This window comes from Lissotriton vulgaris, chromosome 10 (assembly GCF_964263255.1).
Source record: "Lissotriton vulgaris chromosome 10, aLisVul1.2, whole genome shotgun sequence".
NCBI classification, from domain to species: domain Eukaryota; kingdom Metazoa; phylum Chordata; class Amphibia; order Caudata; family Salamandridae; genus Lissotriton; species Lissotriton vulgaris.
Genome location: NC_141698.1, coordinates 599,404,813 through 599,430,273, shown reverse-complemented (window position 1 = coordinate 599,430,273; position 25,461 = coordinate 599,404,813). Strand labels below are relative to the sequence as shown.

The 25,461-nt window shown below is 44.2% G+C and overlaps 1 protein-coding gene across 1 annotated transcript in view; it reads left to right on the top strand.

The window, feature by feature from the left end:
- LOC147688566 (BOS complex subunit NOMO1-like) overlaps positions 1-25,461 on the top strand; it is a 301,458-nt gene that overhangs the window by 218,230 nt on the left and 57,767 nt on the right. The window contains exon 26 of the mRNA XM_086941434.1: positions 2,129-2,212. Coding sequence (XP_086797560.1) covers positions 2,129-2,212 — 84 coding nt within the window. The remainder of the gene's footprint in view (positions 1-2,128; positions 2,213-25,461) is intronic.

The window sequence follows — 25,461 nt, the reverse complement described above, 5'->3', positions numbered from 1 at the left end:
TCATTCAATTTATAATAGTGTGCCGTGTTATAAAATGCTTAGAGATTACTGAAGTGATGGATTGAATTTTCCTAGAATAGAATAATCGTAGCCAATGGTAAATACTTGACCAGCATTCCAGTCCATTGAGTCTTGGCCATTAAACCACTCAAAACCATGTTGGCCCTGCTCCAACAGGAACAGGTCAACCAGGATTTCCAGGCCAAGTTTCCTCTAGACAGGACCCAAGCAACCCCAGAAAATGTCAGCATCTTATTCCTCATTAATGAGGTGTGGCGTCAGTCCACTGGAACTGTGAACACGGGCCTCGTGCGGGTGTAACTGTCGCATTTAGGTGTCTATTAGAAATACAAAAATGTGATTAATGGAAAGCTTGAATTAAATTTAGCCTCTGATAGGTACTTGGGCCACTTTCTAGACCACTGCTGTGTGCTGTCCCCCATATGAGTCTTAAATCAAAATATGAAAGACTTTCCTTACTAATGGTGATTGAAGCCTATATTCAGTGTCCACTCAAACTTTCTGCTGGTCGATATTTTCTATTGTTTGAATGAAACTTGAAAGGCTTATGGATTCTGATTACTTTGAAGGATTTAGGCCAGCCAGTGCTTATATACCTCAAGGTAAAGTATGCTCAAATAGGAGTACTGATTTGAGATAATGTGTCAAAATTTAATGCAGAAATGATTGCATGATGTTTCCTAGTAGTCTGTGGACACCACACCATTTTCTACATTTCAGCTCTTAACTGCCACCAGTGCACAAACAATGCTGTAATTTCCATCCAACCTGAAGCTCTTGCAGATGGGATAGACACAGAACGACTTCTAGATTCACTTCTCCAACAGGTTTAAATGCCCTTGAGTAGTGTAAAGGAATGTCTTGGTTTTGGAGCCTCAGTACCTAAGGAAAGGTGTATTGCAAGATTGAAAAGGTTTAAGAACCTCAAGCTCTTTCAGAAAATGAATTGCACATTCCCCTTGTGCACTTTTTCGAAATTCATCACAAATTTTAGCTGCAACCTCTCTGTGAATGGAGAAACACTTTTTGATTGCACATTGATTCCTCTTCCCCGCAAACCTTGACCAATCATCTATTAGGACTTTGGAGGAGTCGGGTAACAAAAAACAAAGATGTACTGTCTGAGTACACAACATCATACCACCTGATTTTTAGAGTGAGAGATTGTTTTCTCTGTTGGTGCAACTCCTTCAGCTCCATCAGCCACCACTCAAAGGTGGAGTGATAACGGCAAAAACCATGTGCAACAGCCATTCCGTCAGCAGTGACAGATCTGCCACTATGTGGGGGAGAAAAAACGTCCTGCAAGTCTCCATTGCAAAGGGTGGCTGTCTTTTGGGTAATGGTAAGTTCAGTGCCCTTATCATAATAATAAAGACCATATAGCATGTTATGGAAACTGGGTACTTTGGCACTGGGACTGTGCCCGGAGTTAGGCGATCCTTTCCAAATGTGCCAAAAGACATCCTACCTGCAATGAAAGATTGGTGGGTTTTCCACAAATTCTTTCTTCACCGAAGTGGTTCTCCAATGGTGAATACAGCCACATTCACTGTGACATTTCTGCCACCTTGACAAGGAACACTGTTGGATTTTCTATGATTACATTTACGAATGGGGAAGTGCTGCAATGACTGTTGGAAATCATTTACCCAAACTGCAAATAAGCCCCGGTTTAGTAGCTCTCAGTATTAGTAAATACAGTTTGCATCGCTCATGAGTGAACACCCTGCCTCCAGTTTTCAGTACTCTGAAAATAGGTCACCTGCATGGGAACAAAGGATTTGTAATTTGTTTCCTTTGGTGGGGAACATTAGGTTCCAGCAGTCCTGACCATTTCTTAACTGTTTTGGGCCCATTTGTTGAATTATACCTCAAACAGTGGGTTAATATTTGAATTCTACAGTAAGAGAAAAATTGCCACACGTGTTTAAAAATGTCAGTGTATTTTTGTGAAAATTCTGACGTCTAGCTATACAGTCTGGTATGAAAAGTTTTGCGTTAAAAGTATCTTGGTCAGTCTGTTTTTGTTGTGATTATGCTAAGCTATCTATAAACTATAGAAGAATAATGTGTTTACCTATGAACCTTCTTTTTTTATATGTAGCCTGGCTGTGTTTTCCATATCCAACTAAAGGCGGAAGGCAATGACCACATCGAAAGAGCTCTGCCTCAGTATCGACCGATTGAGGTACTTAAATTTCTACAGTTTGATATTGTGTCAGGCGCAGGGGAAACTGTTATTCATACATTGGGAAGCCACTAAGCAAATGTATTGCAACCATTCCAGCTTAACAAGTGACATATTTTACTAAAGTCCGTTTTTTTTATATGCACTTAACCCTTGGATCTTTCTCGATTCTATAGTCACAGACTAGAATTATAAACACAAACCTTCAGTGCACCTGGGGCAGCAGGGACACCTACAATTGTGTTGGAAATAACATGAGAGAGATAGCTCGTATTTGTAAGGCACCCTACCATTAGTTGAGCCTTTAAGTGATTCCATGTGCAGGTACCTCTGAGCAATTTTTTGTATATATTTTAATAATGTCTTTTAAAGGATTCCTGCCCATAACTCGCCTCTAGCGTCCCAAGTAAAATCTCTCATTACGTTAAAAACATATAACAAATATATATGGCACCACCTAAATTCCGTAAAAGAATCAAGAGTCTGGGCAACTATTAATTTCATACAGTAACTTTCCTTTGTGTGCAGTGTTTGTTTACGTGTTTTGAGCTTCTATAAAGTACTACAGTTCACCTTTTGGTGACTTCATAGCTCTGTTTTTATACTAAGATACATGCAGTGTTCATCATTAGTGCAAAAACAGTACCATAATGAGTTGGGTGATAGATTTTTATCGCTTTATCAAAAAGAATTAAAGGGTGTTGTGGCGTGGCTAAGATGGCGGCCTGGACTGTTGCATAATATTGAGCTCTGCCACACCGCTGTATTTCCAGCGTCCTAGAGGAATGCTGAACCCCCCCTCCTGGCATTAAAAAACACTTATGTGCCCTCTGCTGCACCCGGGATGCGATTTGGAGCGGGAGTCGCCAGACATTATCCCTCGTTAGTACACAATAATTGAGAGGCCGATGGTGGACTGAGCCCGTGCCCTATCCCAGCGTTCTGAACTCCTGTGCAGCACAATGGCCCACACCAGCAGGAGTGTACTACCCTTCCATACCTCTAACTGCATTTGGGCCAGAAACCACAGGACCCACCAGCGTAGCGGGCGGAGGGCTTCCGGTACCCCTTTCCCGGCGGTCTGAGATGCCTGGCACCAACCCTCGCTGGATTACAACAGATGCTCAGCCCGTGGAGGCACTGAGACTGCGCCCTACCTTCAAAAGGTGCGTCACTCACCCCCGTGCCATAGTGCAGCGGCACATGTGTGCGTAGTGCTTTTCGAACTACCAAAGAAGTCTGTGCCTTCTCCCGGGACTGATGTGCAGGTGCGGCCTTTAGAGGGCTATGAGTTGCGGTCGTCCATGACAACTACTCCTGGAGGGTCTTTTCTGCATGTTCTCCGGCTCTGTCTTTAAGGCTGCACAACAGTGGACACTGGGCTTGTGGCGGAGCACAGGGGTTCCACTCACATTAGCCTGCTACGGTCGTCACCGGGGACTGGCCAAACCTTCCCTACCCCCCATGCTGTACGCTCTCCCCGTTCATCCTTTTGGGAGATTGCATGTGCTCCTAAGTCCCAGAGTGGACATACTGTTACCCACTTCCACAAACTTCTACTTCTCTCTTGCTCCACCACTGCCAAGAGAGCATGTCGTGGTGAAGCTATTAGGAAATAAAGCAACTCAGCTGATTAAAGACAGGGAAGACCGGAATTGAGCTGATGCACCTGCTAATTCGCCCTGTCCTGCTATTGAACAAATGCTCACAGAACTCTCTGGAAAGTTTGAGATCCACAAGGACATACTGGATATTAAATGTCCACTGGATCCCAAGTTCGATACCCTGGTAATCAACGTGGGCCTACTGAGGGCGAACCATAAACACACTAAGAGTTGTTTAAGTCTACACTTGCGACCTTGAACCACTCAGTTACGGAGGTGTAGTTGCAGCTATGGTCCCTTTGGGATTTGAGGCGAAATCCGGTATTTAAAACAGTGGATCGACGATGTAAAGAGGGGGAGAATGGCAAAATAATATCAGGATAGTGGGCTTTCCAGAGTGAGCCAAAGGCTTGAGCGTGGAACTCTTTCTGTAGCACTGGTTGGTTCACACGGTATGGGGGAATGCCAATCTGCCCTCTTTTCTGTGGAACGCTCTCTTAGAGTGCTGGGTCGATCACCCTTTCTGTTACCGCCAAGACCTATATTGGCGTGGCTTTTTAACTACCGCGATCAAGACCATATCCTCCAGGTGGCACATGCAAAGGCAGCTGGCAAGTGGAGTACTATAATGTTAATCTTCTTGGACTATGCCACCAAGGTCTAGAGAAATAGAGCACCCTTTAACAAAATAAAACAACACTTGCACTGCCCAGAACTGAAGTGTGTCCTTTGTTCACTGCCAAGCTTAAGATCATACACAGAGGCACGACCTTGATCTATTCATCCCCGTAGGAGGTCTGGCCTGGATAGAAAGTAGTGAAGAATACCCATGGAACGGAGGACCGACGCAGATGGCGGCGGTTGGACTGGGATGCAGAGTTGGCGCCACAAGACCAAGAGAGGACGCATGGGCCCAACTAGGGAACAAGCTGCGCTAGAAAGGATGTAAGCGATCGTAGAGGTTGAACAATGCAGCCACTCACCACCTCCCTTCCCATGGACATTGATGTTGGGAGGGGTCCTGGGGGATTAAGACAACGCAGACTTAGCTGTGATAGATCCGATCCTAGGAGGAGGGCTGGACATTCCCCTAATGACTTCGGACTGTGTGCTATCTAGTTGCTGACAGCATCACTGTTCCTGCAATTTCACAGGGAAAGGTTATCATCACGCAGAAACCGACCCAGTCATGCCTAAGGGACACTGCTGACGGGGCTCAGCCTTACCTATTACATGGACATGCTGGAAAGGAGGCCACGTATAATGCAAAAGGCTCTTCTAACCTCCTACAATGGTGGATCCTACCTTGGCCCATAGGAATAATGCCCTCGGTGCCTCCCCCAAAGGGAAGGAAGACCCAGATAAATGCAATGTGGTGCAGTCAAATGACCATTTGTGTCTTGACCTGAGTTTAGGAGTTGAGGTGTTTTTGCCCCAATGGTCAATGCCTGTTATGTTCCGTATTTTCTTTGCCAATCTACATATCAGTCCTCCACACACACAGCACAACGGTATATCTGGGGGCCCACATCAAGGACCATAAAAAATGTGGGATGTTACTAACAACGTGTTGCACCTCTACTAATATCATAACCTGGGGAATGTCGGGTCATGGCCAGTCACATCAAGTGATCAAATTAACCTCTAACTGTAGCAGTGATATTTGCATGTGGCCTGTATACAAGCGACACACCTATCACAAGAGTAACTGTTGAAGCTGTGCAAACGGTGGTGGGGGAACTGTGGTAGGAACTACGGTAAGAACTACATACTCTAGCTATGCTAGAGGTGTTTTGGTGTTGATTGCATCGTGGGTTCCTTTTACATTACAGCACCCCACAGTAGACATGGAGGTATCTGACATGGCACTGCGTTTATCCAGCCACTAGGGAATATTCGCACTACTCAGGATACACTTCTTATATTTTGCCACAGACCTAGCCTCAAAGGTGAGGAGGGCTGAATACCTGGGATGTAGCTTGTCAATTCATAACCTCTTACTGCCAACACTAGAATGTGGGGCGACTGCCCAACGATTACCCACATGACACCTCTCAGTGGAGGCACTTTGATATCCTAGCAAATGCAATGGGCAATTATTTCTGCAAAAACACAGGCACGGCCTCTGATATCCTGGCGGAATTGGAGGCCTTTAAAGTTGGGCTCAGGGGACTATTAAGGTGACCTACTGGAGCACGATGATGGTTCACAGGGAATTAATAGCCTTTAAACCCAGGATCCGAGTGCTGGAGATGTGGATCCATCTGCTGTCACCCAGTTGGCCCAAGTCAAATTGGAACATAGGGATACTTTAGCTAGACTTCTCTAGACTACAATGAATACATGGCCTGCCATCGGACAGAAGTGGAGAAGACGGGCGCATCCTTGGCTGACTCTTGTGTTGGTAAGTGCCCAGTTCCCAGTGGCGGCTGTAAGAATATCACAGCGTCATATAGTGAGCACATAGGACGAAATCAATCACACATTCTGGGAAAATGTTAGTTCATTGTATCCCCCATCCCCCCAGAGACAGTGGAGGTAAAATATATTGAGACCTATTTACTCACCCTTCACCTATCAACACTCCAAACTCTCCAGCTGTAGTGTAGTTCCTAGTTTCCCACTAGGCCCTGCGCATTGGAATAACATAAACAGTAGTATCGACGTAGAAGTGCGGATCTTCCAGGCCTCTACTGACTATGCTAAACTTAATTGGGTGTGTTACCAACTAGCTCAGAGGTCACTGGAAACTTTCTTCTCTGCATGGGAAGTGATCAGCTTCCCTGGCACAGACAAGAAGGGATTCAGCTTTCCAACAACCGTGCAACATGACAACTTTGCTCCTCAGATCAAGAGTCAATCTCTAGGGTCGTGTGAAACAATAGACCTTTATTTTACTCAGTCAGGTTAGTGCAGTTTACTTTCACGAGATGTAGAGAATAGAGAGACTGGCGTTTGTCAATAAAGGGTTAACATTTATTGAACAGTCTTTCCTCTCGTACAAGAGAAATGTATTGCCACAATTGCAAGACTTGTTATTATAAAAAGTACGTACAGTAAGATAAGTATTGCGAAATAATACTGTAAAAGCATTGATATGGTTTCTTAGCCATACAATGGTTTAAAAGTAATAAAACATATATACATTCATATATACATTAGGCTAAAATACTCAACTGGTGCTTCAAACTACGCCTACCCCAGTGTACCTGACCTAAGCCTAATACTTGGGAGGGGAGTAAGTAAGTAGCTTTAAGTTAAGTTGGTTTTGCCAAGGTTTGCTTCGAGAATTCTCTTCTAAGGGTTTAGTCAACACCATACCTCTGAATAGAATGATGGAGGTCTGGTATCTCCTTCAGGGGGAACTCGGTATCCCAGTCACCCGCGAGGGCAGACTAGAAACGCTGGAGCTGGATTTCTCAGCAGGAGAAAGACAGCGTCTCTCTTCAGCGCGTCGAGGAGGAGGAGGGGGGACAGCGTCCGCGGGCAGCTTGGCATCTGCTGGGCTCTTCGCAGAGGGACGGCTGTTCAGCTCCTAGTTACACCACACCATCGTTCGCGCTTTAGCAGCGATAATGGTATCAGCGGCTTCAGGCGATGGGCAGCAGGCTGCAGCAACAGGAACGCTCATTGCTTAAGGCAACGTTGGTAATATTTATACCTGACAGGTGCCTGGTTTGACGTAAGTTTGCTGGACATAAGACGTCAAAGATGTCACTAGGAAGTGATAGCTATCAGTTGCTCATTAGAGTTCCATTACTAATCAAAACACAGCAAGCGGGGATTTCCAGGTTTGCTGAGTTTTTATCTTGTGAAGAACTCGAGTGTTAATCTAGGAATCTTCAGATAGTGACTTCTGCTCTGTCATTGCACTAATTGGTTGCAAAGGAAGTGGCAGAGAACTATTCTGGAATGTGGCTCTGTTCGTGTGAGGCCAGAGATGACTTTCTGAATATCGCACTTGAACGGTTATGCCAATATAGGGAATAAATGGATTTATAGCCGAATAGGGGCATAAGGTCACAGTATCGATCAGGATCCTAGATAAGCACGCAACATCCACTCCACGGGTTCATGTCCATCAAATTACTAAAACTAGAGCAATAGGATGCATGTGTAACATTGCCCACCCCAAAATACATAAATGCATTCGAAATAGGCGTATAATGTAATACGTGAAATTTAGGTACTGTACGTTTTTGAAGCATAGAAATCATTCAAAAATTATTGCATATGAAATCAATGAACGATTATGCAAAAAGAATTACACATGAAATATCTCTGAAACAGAAGAAGGGCGAGATAAATCATCACATTTAAATGCATTGCAATAAATGTGCTAGAGGCTGGTGTAACTTATTATGTCTCTAGATGTGTTTAGAAATAGAAGTGTGAAGCTTCTGTTCTCTAAGAATAGTTTTTACGTTAAGCAAAGAATTGTTCGTGCCAAAAAAAAGGTCAATATTAAAAAATGTCCAATTCAAAAGAATTAATGCTTGAACGGGGAAATAGAGTTCCAACGCTTTTAGCAGTTTTTGTTGATCAAAACTGAAGGCCGAATTCAGAGTTCATGGGAACGCTGTGTGTCGGAATGCTTCTAAAGTTATTGTTTCTGTTCGGGTGAGAACATCATATCAGACAGGCTCTCAAAGAATTGGTCTACAAAATCAGGTGACAGTTCAACCAAATTCGATAGTGCTGTAACTTGGCAGGTGTGAGAATGAATGCTGTCATCATAGGCAGGATCAGCAATGCTCACAGATGGTCGTACCTGGGTGATGTTGCTTTTGTCACTCGCTCCACTGTTACCACCTAATCGTAGCACAGGAGTCTCAACGAATGCCCTCATCAGGATTGGTAGCCGCTGGGGACAACACAATGCGTGAGCCGTTATCGGACTGAGCAAAGTATCGACGTCCATTGGTACTGCTGATGGAAGTGAAAGACAGATGTCCAACACGCACTCATCTCCGCATAGCATACATCGAAGTACCGGTAAGATACAGTTCTGCCATATAGGTCTGAATGAAAGGAACCAGGTCATGTTTAGATCTCTCAGCCTGGCCAATCCAAGGACGTTAGTTCTCCTGTCCCGGTAGCGCATTGCTAGGATTGTCTCTTCCATTCCCATGGGAGCTATGTCTGAGCTTTGGCTTGCCATAACGAAGCAGGACGGTCAAAAATAAAATCCCTGCTACAAGTCCCAAAAATAAGGGTATGCCGCCAAAAACAGAGTGGACAAAATTAGGAACGATTCCCAAAATTGCTTGAAATGGTGTTAGCAGTCCCGTAAAAATCGTCTTAAATATGCCTGGGATGCCTGTGGCACTAGACATGTTAAGGAGTTGGCTAAGCATTTCTACGAAATGCACGGGGCAATTTGTTGATAAAAGTTCATTAACTTCAGTAGCTGTCCTTGCAACTAGAAGATCATACGTCTCTTTTGATGACGTTATGGGCACTGTTGTCTGCAAAAGCACAGACTTCATTTTGCTTAAAGTATCAATTCGTATAGAATAGAGATTCAGACGAGGCCAGATGGGAGTCACTGTGTCTACAGGCCCACTCGGGAACAATGCCTGCATACAGCATTTGACCATGGATGTTACACTTACTAGATAACTTTTCCCTGGCACTAGGCCACAACATCTGTGATCAGTTCTAAGAATGTAACTCCCGTTTGCAAGTTGCATAAAGAAGGGCTCTATCTGAGTTGCAGGTGTGACTAGCTGGTGGCATGAAAGGTTGTTAGAATTTCCATCACATGCTCCGTGTAAATTAATACCCTGACACAAAAGTATACCGCTTAGTGAATGTTTACAATTTTCACCACTAAAAAATACATTTTTGTCGCCGTCACTGTAGCAAGAATGTGTGTATGGTAATTTCCATTCTGATTTTACATATCCTTTACCCAATTGTTCATACTAGCCAGTAGGTATGTATTCAAGGCACTTTTTAAATCGGAAAGTTGTTATCGGAATTGTGATAATTCCGTGTATTATCCATTCAATGACAGGACTCTCTGACATTGTCAATGGTAATCTCTCAAGTGTTTCGATGCTCAGGATTGTATAGTCTGCTCCTTTCTGTGCCAAACTGATCTGTTTATCAGTAAGGTTAAAAATGGAAAATAATGACGTTGTGTTGATTAAACGCCAAGGCACATAGCCTGAACGAAGATTTTGCAGCGTCCAGCCCAATTGTATAACAGAACGTAATTGCGACTGGCCATGTTATAACATTAGCAAGTCTCTATCTATCACATCAAAGGCAGAGGATACAATATTGTCCAACGAATATATTCTGGAAGACAGAGTCATTAACCCATTGTCCACTACAGAAAGTGATTTTTCCAAATTAATACGATCAATTTCTCGTATTTTTTCAGCTGTTTCAATTTGTTTGACATTCCAAGCCTCGTTGTAAGCAGCATAGATACTGGTCGCTATGAAACGCTTTTGACGCTGTTTGCGTGGTCCAAGAATGAAATCGCGCAAATCAGCACCATCTTTTAGTAAAGACAAGTGTTGCTTAATTTCAGCCAGTGTGGATGATGTTAGCCATTCAAGGCAGAGTTTACCTACACTGTATGTTGTTATTATCCCTGGATGTTGTCTCTGGGAGTATCTCGGGTCTAGTCTGGTCATTTTTAACCCCTGTGTTTTGTTCAGGAATCTATCTTGACAGTTGTTTGTGTCAGTAGGCCAGATTAACCACTTTTTCCAATCAGGATGTGTTCTGTTAAAATGTAAAATTTGTGACACGTCTAACTCAATATCTGCAGTTGTATTTTCAGGTATTGGCTTTGGAATAGACGGTTTATTAAGGTCTTTGATCTTAGCTAGGCCAAGACAGGATGTTTGGTGTATTGTGTCATTTAAAAACATCATTTGTTCTGGTATCATGCAGGTTCTGAATAGTGCTTCAAGGCCTTGTACCTGCCAATCTTTTGTACCCCGAATTGTTTTCGTTTCACTGTTATTTTTCCAATAATCAAAAACCAAATGTCATCATTTTGTCATAAAATGCTTCTGAATATATCAATTTAGAATTTGTCAGCATTGTTTTCATTCCTGTTTTATCTAACAGTTTGTAATAAAACGTTTCTGCATTACTGGTGTTAAACCCCAAGAAGTATTTGAATTTCTCAAAAAATGTTTTAGAACTGCTTTTAGGTGGTGTAGCACAATCTTCCCATTGATTATACATAAAAACATTTCTAGGCTGTGCAGATTTATGCAAGTAATGATCACCATAATGTGTGTAGCAAAATAATTGCTCATAACTAGATGAACCTTGTAAATAATCATGATCTGTGAATCTAGCTGACATTACTAAATCAGACATCATGTCATTAATACTGTTAAAGTCCCAATCATCAGAGAATGTACTAGGTTTTACAAAGTCACTTAAGGAAACCTTCAGTTGATGAGGATACTTCAGGATTTCGACCGGACCATAGATCTCATAGTCAGTTTTCTCCCATACTACCCCACCAGGTATTGGAATTGCTGTGACATTTACTGTTGACAGTTCTCTTTTCTTCACGTGGGATGATCTGTGTGGTTTCAGGACTAGGTTGATGTTCTGACTTGCTGTGTCCATTGTACTATACTTTCCCTCAATGAATTTTCCCAAACAAAGTACCATGATGAGCCAAAGCAGGAGGAAAAATACACCTAGACCGAACCAGAACTCTAACCAAGGTGAAATAAGGTAGATTTCCTTTAGTTGATGAAAGAGTTCCTTTGCTTTTTCTTTAGAATACTTTTTAGTTTCTGGCATCACTTCTGGGTCGTTTTGATCTTCAGAGAAGTTGTCGAAGTTGATGAAAAAACCAGAGGCAGTTCTGTCAATTGATGGGATTGTTCTTTCAATCTGTCTCTCTGTAGAACTTTCTGATGCCACATTATTGTAGACTGGTGTTTCTTGACGAACCGTTTCAATCTGTGTCTCAAGAGGTACGAGTTCCATGGCATTACTGCATAGTCCTTCTCTGTGCACTGCAGGCTGATCGAATGTGATTAGTCTTTCAGTTTGAACCTCTTGGATTGTTGCAAGTTTGGGTATTCTGTTGTTTCTTGGGAGTCCACTGGGCCTACTGTTGATTATAGGCCACATGCTTGTGGTTTTACCAGGTCGATAGACACGACTCTGTTCTCCTTTTTACCAGCAAGGGGCGGTAGTACAACTGATCTTGTTCCGGTGACTGCCAAGACAGGTACTGCTTTTCTGTAAGAAGGCCCAAATTCCTTCTTCACCGCAATCTTTTCTCTGACTAGATCCCCAATCTTTGGAATCCAGACAGGCCTTGCTGGGGCTGTTGCTTGTGGTGCCTCGTCATGGTAGTTGGCTGTTGTTTTAACTTTATGTTGCTTAAGGATTTTCTTGTTTCATTCAGTTCCTGTAAAACAGCCAAACGATCTTTGATGTCAAAGTCTGTTGTTTTTTCTTGTACCACTGACATCTGACTATCGAGGTCCTGAATGTTCATTCTAATTCCGAACAATAGTTCGTATGGGCTGAAACCTTTTAGAGAATTTCTTGGCAAGTTATTAAGACTAGTCTGGACACTTATTAAATGTTTGACCCACCCAGCGCCTGAACCTAATACCTTCGCTGTTATAGATCGCTTTATGTCTCGGTTTTTTCTTTCTACCACACTATTCCCTTCGGGGTGCGACGGACTAGAATACCGCAACCCAATTCCCATGCTAGCCATGGCCTCCTTATAAGCTCGAGAGCTAAAAGCAGGACCCTGGTCAGAATGGAACGTGGTAATTGCGTATGTGCCGATAAAGACTCGGAAATCTTTTATAACCGTTCTAGCGTCAGCCGAGCGCTGGAGGCTACATTATTTAAGTGTGTTTAGCCTTAACTGTTTAATAGGACGCAGGATGGGGTGTAGGCAGCGTTACGCTGTTTCTGATCGGTAGCCGGTAGCATGGTTCACTACTGCGATCCCTATTGCAGTTTTCACAGTTGTTTGCATATATTTGGTGTTCTACACTCATTCCCGGCCACCAGTACACTGATTGTAATTCAGTCAGTGATTCCTTGATCTCTCTGTGCCTAGGACCCAAACCCATGTGTGCGTCTGCTATTAAAAATATTCTCCTGTTCGTGTTTGGAATTACTCTGTCCCCCACTCCAGGGATTCGAACAAAAGGAACGGAGTTTGCATCGATTACGTATGCATAATTGAGTGGATAGTTCACGGGTAGTGCTGCACAGTCGCCTTTTACTGTCGTTTTTACTGCCAGCATGGTTTCCCCGTCTATGTATTTTTCTGTACGCTTTTTTGTGGCTACGGAAGCCGGTTTAGTTGCTTCCGCTGTGGCTGTATTAGCCAATGAATTCCCTACAACGTGAACGCCATCACGTTGAAGACTCTGTGCGTGAATCACGTGAGTCTTTTGTAGTTCTTTGTGTAAAAGAGCTACCTGTTTCCAGAGCAATTTATGCTTTATTGTGGCACCTGTGTCATCTTTGTAGTCGTTTTCAATCCACCCCTGCAATTTATTGTTGTAAGAGTTGACGCAAAAATGAGAATCACACACGATAAGTGTGGGGAATTCACGTTCTGCATTTTCGAGCGCCATCTTTAAACATCTGATTTCAGTTCTCTGAACTGAACAGTTTCTTACAGATTCAGTTTTTGTTACTTTCGGTCTGAATTTACCGCACAGCCAACGACCTTTAATGATCGCACATGCTGCATCGTAGGATTTTCTCTCTACGTTGAAATGCTGTACAAATCCATCTGTATAGATTATACAGGCGTATTGTGGGAGAGGCAGAAGTTCGATTGGCAGAGGATATTCTTCTTCATATTCTAAATCATTCAGTTCTTCGAATTGCGGGGCGAAATAGTATTTCACATCTTCCGCTCCTAGAGAATCTACACACTGTATCCATTTCGGATCCAGTGACACTGTCGGCAGGTTTACTGGGCTGAATAGCGCCTCGAAGGCGGATTCCGCTGTTAGGATATTAATCCTTTTACCGTGTGCTAGTTCTCGTTCATTCGCTAATGCGATTTGCACTGCTTTCACAGTTCTTTCTGTGGGACTGAATGTTTTTTCTGCTTGTGTGTACAAGTGAGATTTAATTGAAATTGGTACCCTTTCTCCCTCATTAGAGGTCAGGTACGTGATTCCGCATCTTCCTGGGATGACTCGGATTACAAGATCGCGTGTGTTGTCACGTGTATCTAATTTAGTTTTAGCTAACATGTCTGTTTGCAGTGATCTCAAAATTTCTGTGTGTTTTTGAGTCCAATTGATTTGTTTAAAATCAGGTTTAATTAGTTCGTAGAGAGGTTTAACCCTCTCTGCGTAATTTAGGATGCAAGTTCTTCTGAAATTCAGAAAACCTAGTATGGATTGTAAATTCTTCAGCGTTTTTGGAGCTTGGAGTACAGCGCACTTCTCTAAGAAGTTGTCCGCTAGGCTTTTCCCTTCACTTGATAATTCGTACCCTAAAAATAGTACTGTCAGATGGGCAATTCGAGACTTTTTAAAGTTGAATTTGTAACCCTCTGCTTCGAACCCAAGTATAATGGTGTTCACTCTTTTCAAGTGAGTATCCAAGTCGTCGTCTGTGAGATAGATATCATCTACGTAAGATAATGCCTCATCATCATAGATTTGTAGTAACTCTGTTACCCTAGCTGAGAATAGTCCTGGGCTGTTCTTGAACCCCTGTGGGAGTCGACAGAATTTTTCTGCGACCCAAATGCTGAGAAAGCGGTCAAATATCTGCTTTCTGGTGCAATGTTTTGACAAAAGAAACCATTAGATATGTCTAATGTCGTTTTATATTTTTTCCTAACTATGTTATTCATTAGGGCTGCACTATGCGAGTTTTGTACTACAAATGTTTTGCAACATGTATTAAGGTGTCTGTAGTCCAAAACTAAACGATATGAATTGTCTGGCTTGGAGACAGGAAACAAAGGATTGTTCATTTGAGAGGTGCATGTTTCAATCACCCCCTGGTATTCAAGTTGATCTAAAATCTCCCTGACTTGTTTTTTAGCTTCTTGCTTAATGGGATACTGCCGTTGGGCAGTTGGTTCACTTTTTAGCTGGATTTTGTGAGGAGGTGAGTCCTCATCCCATCCTACATGATTTTTATATAATGCCGGTGCCTGGGCTACTGCCCATTTCCTTGCATTTGTATATTTTTTGTGAATCGGAATGTGATTCGAGAAGGCAGGCATAATCACTTCTTCGCCACGAGGGCACTCCCTGACAAACTCTGGGGGCCAATCTTTTTCAGCTAACAGAATATCATAGCCTTTTGAGAGCTTATCCCAAAATAGACCTCTTATTTTCCTAGTCTTATCACCCTCTATACGCAATGTTATTTCGTATATTTTATGGGGCTCGCTAAGTCTGGTGTCGGCAGTTTCAACCTGAATGTATTCATTCGTGTCCACTGTCTCCAGATGACTCATCAAGATCTTGCGCGCTATACTGATTTCTGCTGCACTGTCCAACATTGTCAATGCCCACTCCCCGTTTTTCAACTGTGTCCTCAGTATTCTCGGCATGGTTGATTACTCTAATACTGGCTACCTTCTTTTTTGAAAATTGAGATTTTTTACTCTGAGCAGGTTCCTTGTCTTTGGACTTGGTGTGCTCTCCTGGGTCTGACCGTCCTCTTCTTTCCGATTTCTGCGAAAAAGATCGAGAGGGACGTGTATCAATACTTTGATATCTATCAGGTTTTTTCAGATTATCCCTATTTCTAAGGTTATATCTTTTCTCAGAGGGCTCCCTCTGGGGAGACTGGTGTTCTCGAGTCGGAGTTCTTTCCCTCCGTCGAGGAGACCTTCCTCTGGACTGGAAAACGTTTTCCTTGGGAGTGGATTGTTTATTTCCATCCCAGCTCTTTTTAGGAGTGTTTAAATTATTTTTAATAAATAATTTTACTAACTCTCTATATGCTTTTGTTAAGTTCTTCTTTTGACATTTTTCCAATGTCAGGATGTGGTGTGTAGTTGGCTAGAACCGGCCACGTTGCTCCTGGTCTACCTAGTGGACCGAGCCTGGTAATGTGATAATTATGTTTTAGGGCGCCATTAAACCAGAGCAGGTGCTCTTGGAATTTTAGTGGGATTTCAGTCTCCTCGAAAGGAGCGTACTCTTCCGGAGGTTTCTCTATTTTGTAATAGTGAAACTCTTTTGTTGTAGCGTTTGCCGCTGGAAAGTTTATCCATGAATAGAATACCTCTGTCTGCCGATATTCGTGTGCCTCTATCACGAAAATTACTGTACCACCTTGTGGTGTCAGTCCGTTCTCTATAAGTTTTAACGTTATAGATTTTCTTAAATGTGCCGGGATGATAATTGCACCCGGTACCGTATCGTCGGGACCCTGCTGAGTCGCATCTACTGCGGCCCCAGTGGTTCCGTTTTCTCCTGGCATTGTATAAATGCAGGTTTTGCAGAGTTGGTCTCCAAGGAGACAAAGATTAGGTGCACAATATTTTGGAACACTGTATCCTTCAACGTTGAATAAACCAGAGCTTTACATAGGAATCTCTTCCTACTGAGTTCGGCCGGATTTTAACCTTTTACCCACTCCAGACGTCTATTGGAGTATTTACGGGAGAAAGGGGTCTGTGTGAAAAATGCACGACTGAGTTACTCTAACGTCTTGCGTTAGTTTATCGCCTTACCAAACGTTTGGGCGCCATGTAGTGTAGTTCCTAGTTTCCCACTAGGCCCTGCGCATTGGAATAACATAAACAGTAGTATCGACGTAGAAGTGCGGATCTTCCAGGCCTCTACTGACTATGCTAAACTTAATTGGGTGTGTTACCAACTAGCTCAGAGATCACTGGAAACTTTCTTCTCTGCATGGGAAGTGATCAGCTTCCCTGGCACAGACAAGAAGGGATTCAGCTTTCCAACAACCGTGCAACATGACAACTTTGCTCCTCAGATCAAGAGTCAATCTCTAGGGTCGTGTGAAACAATAGACATTTATTTTACTCAGTCAGGTTAGTGCAGTTTACTTTCACGAGTTGTAGAGAATAGAGAGACGGGCGTTTGCCAATAAAGGGTTAACATTTATTGAACAGTCTTTCCTCTCGTACAAGAGAAATGTATTGCCACAATTACAAGACTTGTTATTATAAAAAGTACGTACAGTAAGATAAGTATTGCGAAATAATACTGTAAAAGCATTGATATGGTTTCTTAGCCATACAATGGTTTAAAAGTAATAAAACATATATACATTCATATATACATTAGGCTAAAATACTCAACTGGTGCTTCTAACTACGCCTACCCCAGTGTACCTGACCTAAGCCTAATACTTGGGAGGGGAGTAAGTAAGTAGCTTTAAGTTAAGTTGGTTTTGCCAAGGTTTGCTTCAAGAATTCTCTTCTAAGGGTTTAGTCAACACCATACCTCTGAATAGAATGATGGAGGTCTGGTATCTCCTTCAGGGGGAACTCGGTATCCCAGTCACCCGCGAGGGCAGACTAGAAACGCTGGAGCTGGATTTCTCAGCAGGAGAAAGACAGCGTCTCTCTTCAGCGCGTCGAGGAGGAGGAGGGGGGACAGCGTCCGCGGGCAGCTTGGCATCCGCTGGGCTCTTCGCAGAGGGACGGCTGTTCAGCTCCTAGTTACACCACACCATTGTTCGCGCTTTAGCAGCGATAATGGTATCAGCGGCTTCAGGCGATGGGCAGCAGGCTGCAGCAACAGGAACGCTCATTGCTTAAGGCAACGTTGATAATATTTATACCTGACAGGTGCCTGGTTTGACGTAAGTTTGCCGGACATAAGACGTCAATTAAAGATGTCACTAGGAAGTGATAGCTATCAGTTGCTCATTAGAGTTCCATTACTAATCAAAACACAGCAAGCGGGGATTTCCAGGTTTGCTGAGTTTTTATCTTGTTGAAGAACTCGGAGTGTTAATCTAGGAATCTTCAGATAGTGACTTCTGCTCTGTCATTGCACTAATTGGTTGCAAAGGAAGTGGCAGAGAACTATTCTGGAATGTGGCTCTGTTCGTGTGAGGCCAGAGATGACTTTCTGAATATCGCACTTGAACGGTTATGCCAATATAGGGAATACATGGATTTATAGCCGAATAGGGGCATAAGGTCACAGTATCGATCAGGATCCTAGATAAGCACGCAACACAGCGTTCTGAATTAGACTCCCCGCTAAAGTTCAAAGCTGTCAGATGGGCAACCTTACAAATGGACAGGGGTAAGACGCCTGGAATGGACTGCTTCCCCATGGCATTTTATGACAAATGCGCCTTCCAATTGGCCCTGCAGGTTACTACAGGTGAATGAGGCAGCGCAGACATTGGGGCAGCTTCCACACTCTGAGTAAAACAGTTCTCAGAGTTCTCGTTCGTCAGGCGGAGGTGCATTTTTGGTTGGTTCAGACTGCCCCATATCTTTATTGAATTTTGGATTATAAGATGGATACAGGGGAAAATACTGGCAACTAGAGTAATCCAAACAGCACAATTAATAGTCAACCTGGATCAAAATGGTTTCATTCCGGGATGCAGCACCTTTTTAAGTATGCACCAATTGTTTATTATATTAGACTGGGCACATTCCACAGGATTCTGCCCATGGATTGCTTCACTACCTGTGGAAAAGGCATTTGACTCCCTGTAGTGGCTGGGTCTGTGATCCTATCCTAGATAAAACTCCTTTACATGGCCTCAGTGGCATGAGTGAAAACATGCGAGGTAATCTCCGGCTTACTTCACATAGAGAATGGCACTCACCAGGGGTGTCCATTGCCCCCCCCCCCCCCTATCATTTTCGCAATGGCCATGGATCCTTTGACCTGCGCATTGCGAGCGACGGCCCAGACTGGGTTGTACAGGTGGATGGGAGGTGGCACATCATATCGCTATTTGTGGATGATGCTCTGGTCTACCTTTGCCAGTACAAAGCTCCCATGGCGCACCTCATTGCCCTTCTAGATTATGGATTAGCGGGAGCAAATTGTGCTTATTTCTTCTCACTACAATATTGTCAGCACACTGTCAAACACTGCCTGCCACCCCCCTTACCTAGGCCTTTGGTTGCATTAAATATCTCCAAGTCTGGAACTCTCATACAGAGGAAGATCTGGTAGCAGGTAACCTTGGGAGAGCACTGACTAACTTGAAGTCCTCTGTCCCATTTTGGTGTGGACTACCATTTTCCCCATGCTCTCCTATTTGCTCTACCTCTTCTCAGCCATCCTGGTAGTTTTAAATTGAAGCTTCTTCCGGTAGATATCATGTCAGCTCTGTTCACTTTGAAATGGGGTACTGGTGTGCAGAACCTCCATTGCAAAGCTATATGCGAACTGGGTGACTCCTTTCCAGACACGCAACCGAAAAGCATTCTGAAATGGCTGCTGAGATCAGTCTCAATAAACCCATTAGTTGAATGGAATGCACTGATTAAGGTAGCTAGGCATTGCTGGAGGAGGGGTGTTAGTACCGGGATCCGGTGCCATGTACCCCTGCCCTCCCACTCTGCGTGATGCCAGGTTAGAGGAACCTACGATCTCGATTTGACATGCCTCTGTACAGAGGCTGGCTTACTTACCCGGTGAGACTTGTTCACAAATGGCCTTCAAAGACTGTTTGACAACCTGGTTGAGACCACTAATTGCACAAAGGGAACCTTCTCCTGTATTTGGTTATAACACATCACTTATACTCTGAAGCCAGTTGTTTCCTTTCCTAACAGAAAGCATGATCAGATCCGATCAGAGCTACCCTCAGTCGTTTTTTGACTGGCTTTTTTCATGACTTTTTGTTGACACTTTTTTAGTGAGATTTTTTCTCCTGGTTTGGGAGGATGTCCCATAAGAACCCGCCCGATTTCGAACCATATGGGGCCTGTCACAGGCAGATGTTGAAGCAGTCTTCGACTTTGCTGCGTCTGCTGAAGCCTTCAAAAAAGGCGATAAAGCAACAGCACTGCAGGCCTCATGTTTTGGTGGAGCCTGAGCCAGGGTCTGCTCCAGGCTTCCCTGACTTTCCCAAAACCAGACCGACCCCTGCCCAGCTTAAGGAATTTTATGAGGCCATGCATCTCATATTTGGGTGGCCAGGCCCCTCTGGAACGCCATCTGCCCCACTGGCTCGGGAAGGTCCCCACAGGATCCCCCCTGGTGCGTTTGCCCTCGGTGCCCTTTGGGCAATGGAGCCTTCAGGAAAACCGAGACCTTCCTTGGTGACTGCTTCACTGCCGACGTCCCCGGTGCTGCCATCCCCAACTCTGACATGTAGCTGGAACAACATCTTTCAACGTCGGTTCCGGCACCAACCAGGACCATTCTCTCCAGATTGGAGCTAGTGCCTTTTACATTTGACAGGCCTGTAGAAGGAGACAAAAACCAGCATCTCCTAGATGAGAATGAGGACAACTAGTATGAGGAACTGGTGGAGGCCATGAGTTAGACACCTCACTTGGCACTGGTCTGGTCTCCTGTTACTGTGGTTACAGAGGAGGGACCCTCTTTCGCTATGGTGATGCGAATGGCGGCTCGACAGTGGGAGTCCAGATGAACGTCTTGACAGAGGTGCTTCAGCCGGGAGTTGCCCCTTTGAAGCCCTACTCCTCTTGAATGAAGCCCTTACTGATGTCCTACTCATGGCCGGTCCAAGCCTTGCACAGGGGCTCCTGTGCATAGGACAGTTGCCCCTCACCGGGGAGAGCTTTGTCGTTAGAACCTCAACATCTAGGATCAACCCTGCATTTTCCCTCCCACTGCACCAGATAGAGAATCCAAGAAGCTGGATACCTTTGGCAAAACAATGTTCTCTTGTCCAGCTTTGCACTGAGGTCGATGCACACTGCATGCATTGTGAGCCAATATACCCATTTGACCTGGGATTTGGTTTCCCAAGTGCTGCCTATAGTCTTTAAGGAGGCCCAAAGCATACTCTCCCTGGCTATTGCGGACAGGAGAGAAGCAGCAAAGTTTACCATAAGATGTGGACTGGACAAGAATGGCTCGCTGTGTAGAGCCATTTCGTAGTCTGGACTTGCAGCTCCATGCCTTGCTGAGAACCACTGGCTTTTCATGGTATGTCCAAGCCTCACTTATGGACATGCCCTTTGATGGCTCTAATCTTTTTGGATTGAATGCAAACCCAGCACTGGAGCTCTTTAAGAACAGCAGAGCCACGGCTTGATCAACAGGCTCGTCTATGTCCCCTTGTTACTCCCAGTGTGCCTCCTCTCCTTTCGTGGCCGAGGAAGGGGCCTCCAACCTCATCCATACCCTCCCAGCCACCACAGCCAACAGGCTTCCCAGTGTTTTCGTGCCTGAGGATGAGGGTGCCATACACCACATGTGATAGGCAGCCAGATATCGGACCAGTTCACAAAGTAGTCACAGCCTCCAAACCCCTTTAGTTTGCCCTCCAACCATCATAGGAATCCAGTGGGGTGCAGGATAGAACCTCACTTGGACCACAAGTAGTTAGTAACACCGGACCATTGTGTTTTGCAAATCGCACAAAAGGGCTACTCCTTCCTCTTTGTGACTACCCCTCCACCCATGTCACCCACTTACTACTGGCGGAAGGTGGTTCACCTCTCCTTGCTCCATCATGGAGTACTGGCTCTCTTGACCTCAGAAGTAGGTCGTGGTTGCTTCCCGGCATTGAAAGCCTTTCTTCCTTTGAACAGGGGAAGGCTAGTGCAGGTACTGGAACTGGAAATCTTTATTGTTTCAGTTAATAAAAAACATACAATATCGAAAGAACTTGTATTCTATTTTTCTTAAAATTTCTCAAAAGATTTCAAGAGATTATATAAAATGATTTCATACATACATATACAGTGTTAATGATTTTTTGGCTAAAACTGGTGCAGGTGCAGGTATTTAGACAATACCACCACCATGTGGTACTTTAAGAAACATGGCGGGTGGGGTTGTAGACCCTTTGTCGAGAGTCTCTGCATCACTGGAAATGGTTGGAGCGCCAAGGCATTTCCCTGGTTGATTGACACCTGGCGGCCTTTCTGAATACCAGGGTGGACAATCTCAGCCTAAGATGCCTAGCGGATCACGAATGGCATCTCCGCCAGAGGTGGTGCAAGGAGAGCTTTGATTAAATCTTTTAGCCACCGGAGAGAATGTGCAATGTCGGCAGGTTTGCGTGCTGACGTTTCCAAGGCGACTCTCACTCAGACGCTTTTCTTCTGAGAGAAGCTCCGTCCTCCTGTACGCCTTTCCACTAATACCACTCCTGCCCAGAGTTCTTATGGAGCTCAGGAACTACTGGGCCCAAATTATTTTGGTGGCTCCAGATTGGACACGGAGAATCTGGTATATCGAGCTGTTGAGCATGGCCATCGGTCCTCCAACAGGCTGCCTCTTCGAGAGGATCTTTTGCCACAGCAGCAGGGGAAGGTTCTGCACCCAAACATGCTCACTATTCATCTTTATGCTTAGAGATTTAGCGGTGACAGGTGACAGTTCTCGACCTTCCTTCGGAAGTCTGTGATTTTATTCTGGTAGCCAGGCGTCCCTTCAACAGATCCGAATATGCCTGTTGTTTGGGCAAGTTTGTGACATGGTATGATTTCCACAACACCAATCCTTTTTCTGTACCTCTTTTTTCAAGGTTCTTCTGTTTGCTCTATCGTTGGCCCAGCAGAACTATACTCTGGGCACAGTTAAAGGTTATCTTTCATTAATTTCATAATTTTTGAGATTGTCGGACCAGCCTTTTTAATTGAAGTCACCAATTGTGGCTAGGTTTCTGAAAGGCTTGCAACACATTTCACTACAGGCCATCATCATGCCCCAGTGGTATGTAAATCTTGTTCTCAACTTTTTGATATGTGCACTCTTTGAGCCTCAAATTACCCTCTTAGGTTATCGACCATCAAAACTGCCTTTCTAGTGGCCATAACATTGCCCAGGAGGGTCAAAGAATTGTAGGCGCACCCTCCTTATACCACCTTGTACCGGTCAAGCTGGCCCTCCGGACACATACCTTTTTCCTTCTGAAGGTTGTGACTCCCTTACCTGTTGGCCAGAAGATGCCTATCTTCTTTGCTCCGCCCAACCCCTAAAAAGAGGGTTAGAGACTCCACCATCCGGATGCCAAAAAACATTGGCGTTCTACCTTGATCGTACAAAACTGTTCCGGGTGGAAGTTCAACTTTTTGTGAGATACGTTGGAGCTAAGAAAGGGAATGCTGTGAAGAAACAGACCATCTAAAGATGGATAGTGCTCTGCATCAAGATCTGCTACACATTGATCTGCTACGCATAGGCCAAGAAGCAAATGCCTGAGGGTTTGATTGCTCATTCATTCATTCTAAGGCTGCAACAACTGTGTTCGCCTGAAGAGTATGTGTACTGGATATCTCTGTCAGCCACATGGGTGTCTTTGCACACATTTACTAAACACTACTGTCTGGACAGTCTGGTCGCGCAATGTGCTCTTTGCCCGTTCGCTCCAGCAGGTCCTTTTGATTTGAAATTGTTTTGAAGACCCACCTCTGGGGAGGTATTGTTTGGGTATCTATTATAAGATAACAAATCTGCATCTGGAAGTCTCTATCAGATGAACACATACATTACTTACCTTTGGTAATGCTTTAACTGTTAGAACCTCTATCTAGCCACAGATTTCTTACTGAGCCTCCCATCCTCCCCACTCTGCGAGCTGCTTGCTGTGCATGAAACATCCTACTCAGAGCCTTAGATTTTTCAAACCAGTGATGAGTTCTCATCATGGCTCCGCACGCACTCCTGGCTTAGAGTATAACGAAAATAACCGAAGTCAGTGCGCTGGGGTGGCAGCTGTATAGGTACCGTGCATGACACTTCCGGCATGACCATGCAGGTGTAGTGCTGAATGATGCCACCTTACGGCGCGCAGGGGTACTGCTCAAAAACTTCCAGATCCAGTTTGGCGCCCGGGGATTAGTCTAAAGTAAGGTGACTGCAGATAGATAAACCCTTACTAGATAAGGCGTAAGAGAAGGTAAGTAACTTGTTCAGTTGCACCGCACCTACCTGACCCTCAATCGATTGATCACAGCTCGCACTTGTCCATGCCATATCGTCAGTGCAGATTTTTCTCACATATTATGGCACTGTCCGACAATAATAGGCTACTGGGAGGTGGTAATGAGACACCTCTGACATTTCCCGGTGGCACATTGTCTGCTAGGGTTGACCAAGCCCAAAAAGGCACTCAGAACATGCACCAGTTCATTGATCTCGATTTGATACTCTCCAAACAGCACATCTCCATGACCTGGAAGTCTCAATTAACCCCTCCCCACTCATTGAATCGTTGGCTACACGACTTACAAAAAAGGGGCATATGTGTAAATCGATGCTCTTACTAAGCACAACCACACTACCACAAGACCCCTAAATCCAACATGCTGGGAGGGGTACCTGAGCGCACTAGAGACTAAAACAAACAAGAGGACACCTTGATCCAGTCCATTGGGTACCAGTGAAAGTTAATCCGGTGTACCTTGCTGCTAGGAATGCCTCATTGCTCACCGGGGGACTGCGGTGGTCACTGACCACATTGCTACCTCCTCCCTTCTTGACTAGACTTCTTCTAGACTTGTCCTATTTCACTGGGTGAGTGGGGTACTTTTCATAACTCCCCCCCACCCCCCGGTAAGATGCCCCCCTCCACGCCAGCCTCCGTGTTACCTCCTGCATTTGCCATGCTGTATTACTTTATAAACTCTATCCGGTTGCTCTCTTCTTTTCACTGATAAAAGTTAGTTGTACCACTATGGTATTGTCATGTATGCTGAAATGCCAATGAAGAAACTCAGTCAAAAAAAATAAAAAGGATAAAAGTTTGTCATTCATTTTGAAACTCCAAAACAGTCCAAACACAGTCTGTGAGACTTCACATCCCTTATTCTTCTGTGGTTGCTTTGCTTTCTGTAGGGCAGGAAGCACTGCTGTTTGTTGCTGTCCATTCTGGTGTCTCCTCCGAGGACTGTTATAAACTTTCTTATATAAACCTTCTTATGCAGGCTTTCCTGAGACCACTCACATGCATTGCTACTTGGAGTAATTGCTTAGACAAAAGAAACATGGAAAGGAGTTTCCATCTTTAGTATATTTCACGTGTTACAAAGGCTCCAAAGAAGAGCTAACATAATGCATTTTGATTTTTTTCTTAAGTGACAATTTTGATAACTACAGACCCTGTCTTTACCGTAAAACATTCTGGCACAGGAGACAAGCATTGTAAAACTAGCACTGGTGAGGTTTGGCTCAGTACCACAGAGAGGATCCGATTTTGCTTGCATATTTTCAATCTGAAGGGGGAATCCTTATTCTTAAATTTCACTCTTTGCCCTCATCTGAATTCTTTTATTTTTGGACAGTCCTACTTTGAGAGTCACCCATTAGCCCATAAATGCACTTATGTTTCATAAAGGTAAAAACAAAGTAAATGAGTGTATTTAGATATGTCATCCGGCAGAAAGGTCATATGTATACATCAGTGCACTTGTTCTCCACCCTGTCCAGTTATTTCCGTCCTCGCAGTATAATCATGCTGCTTTTTCCTACCTGCAGTTTAAAGTGCTTCAGAATGGGTTTGTAAATGATGGTTACAAAAATATGAGTGTACAAT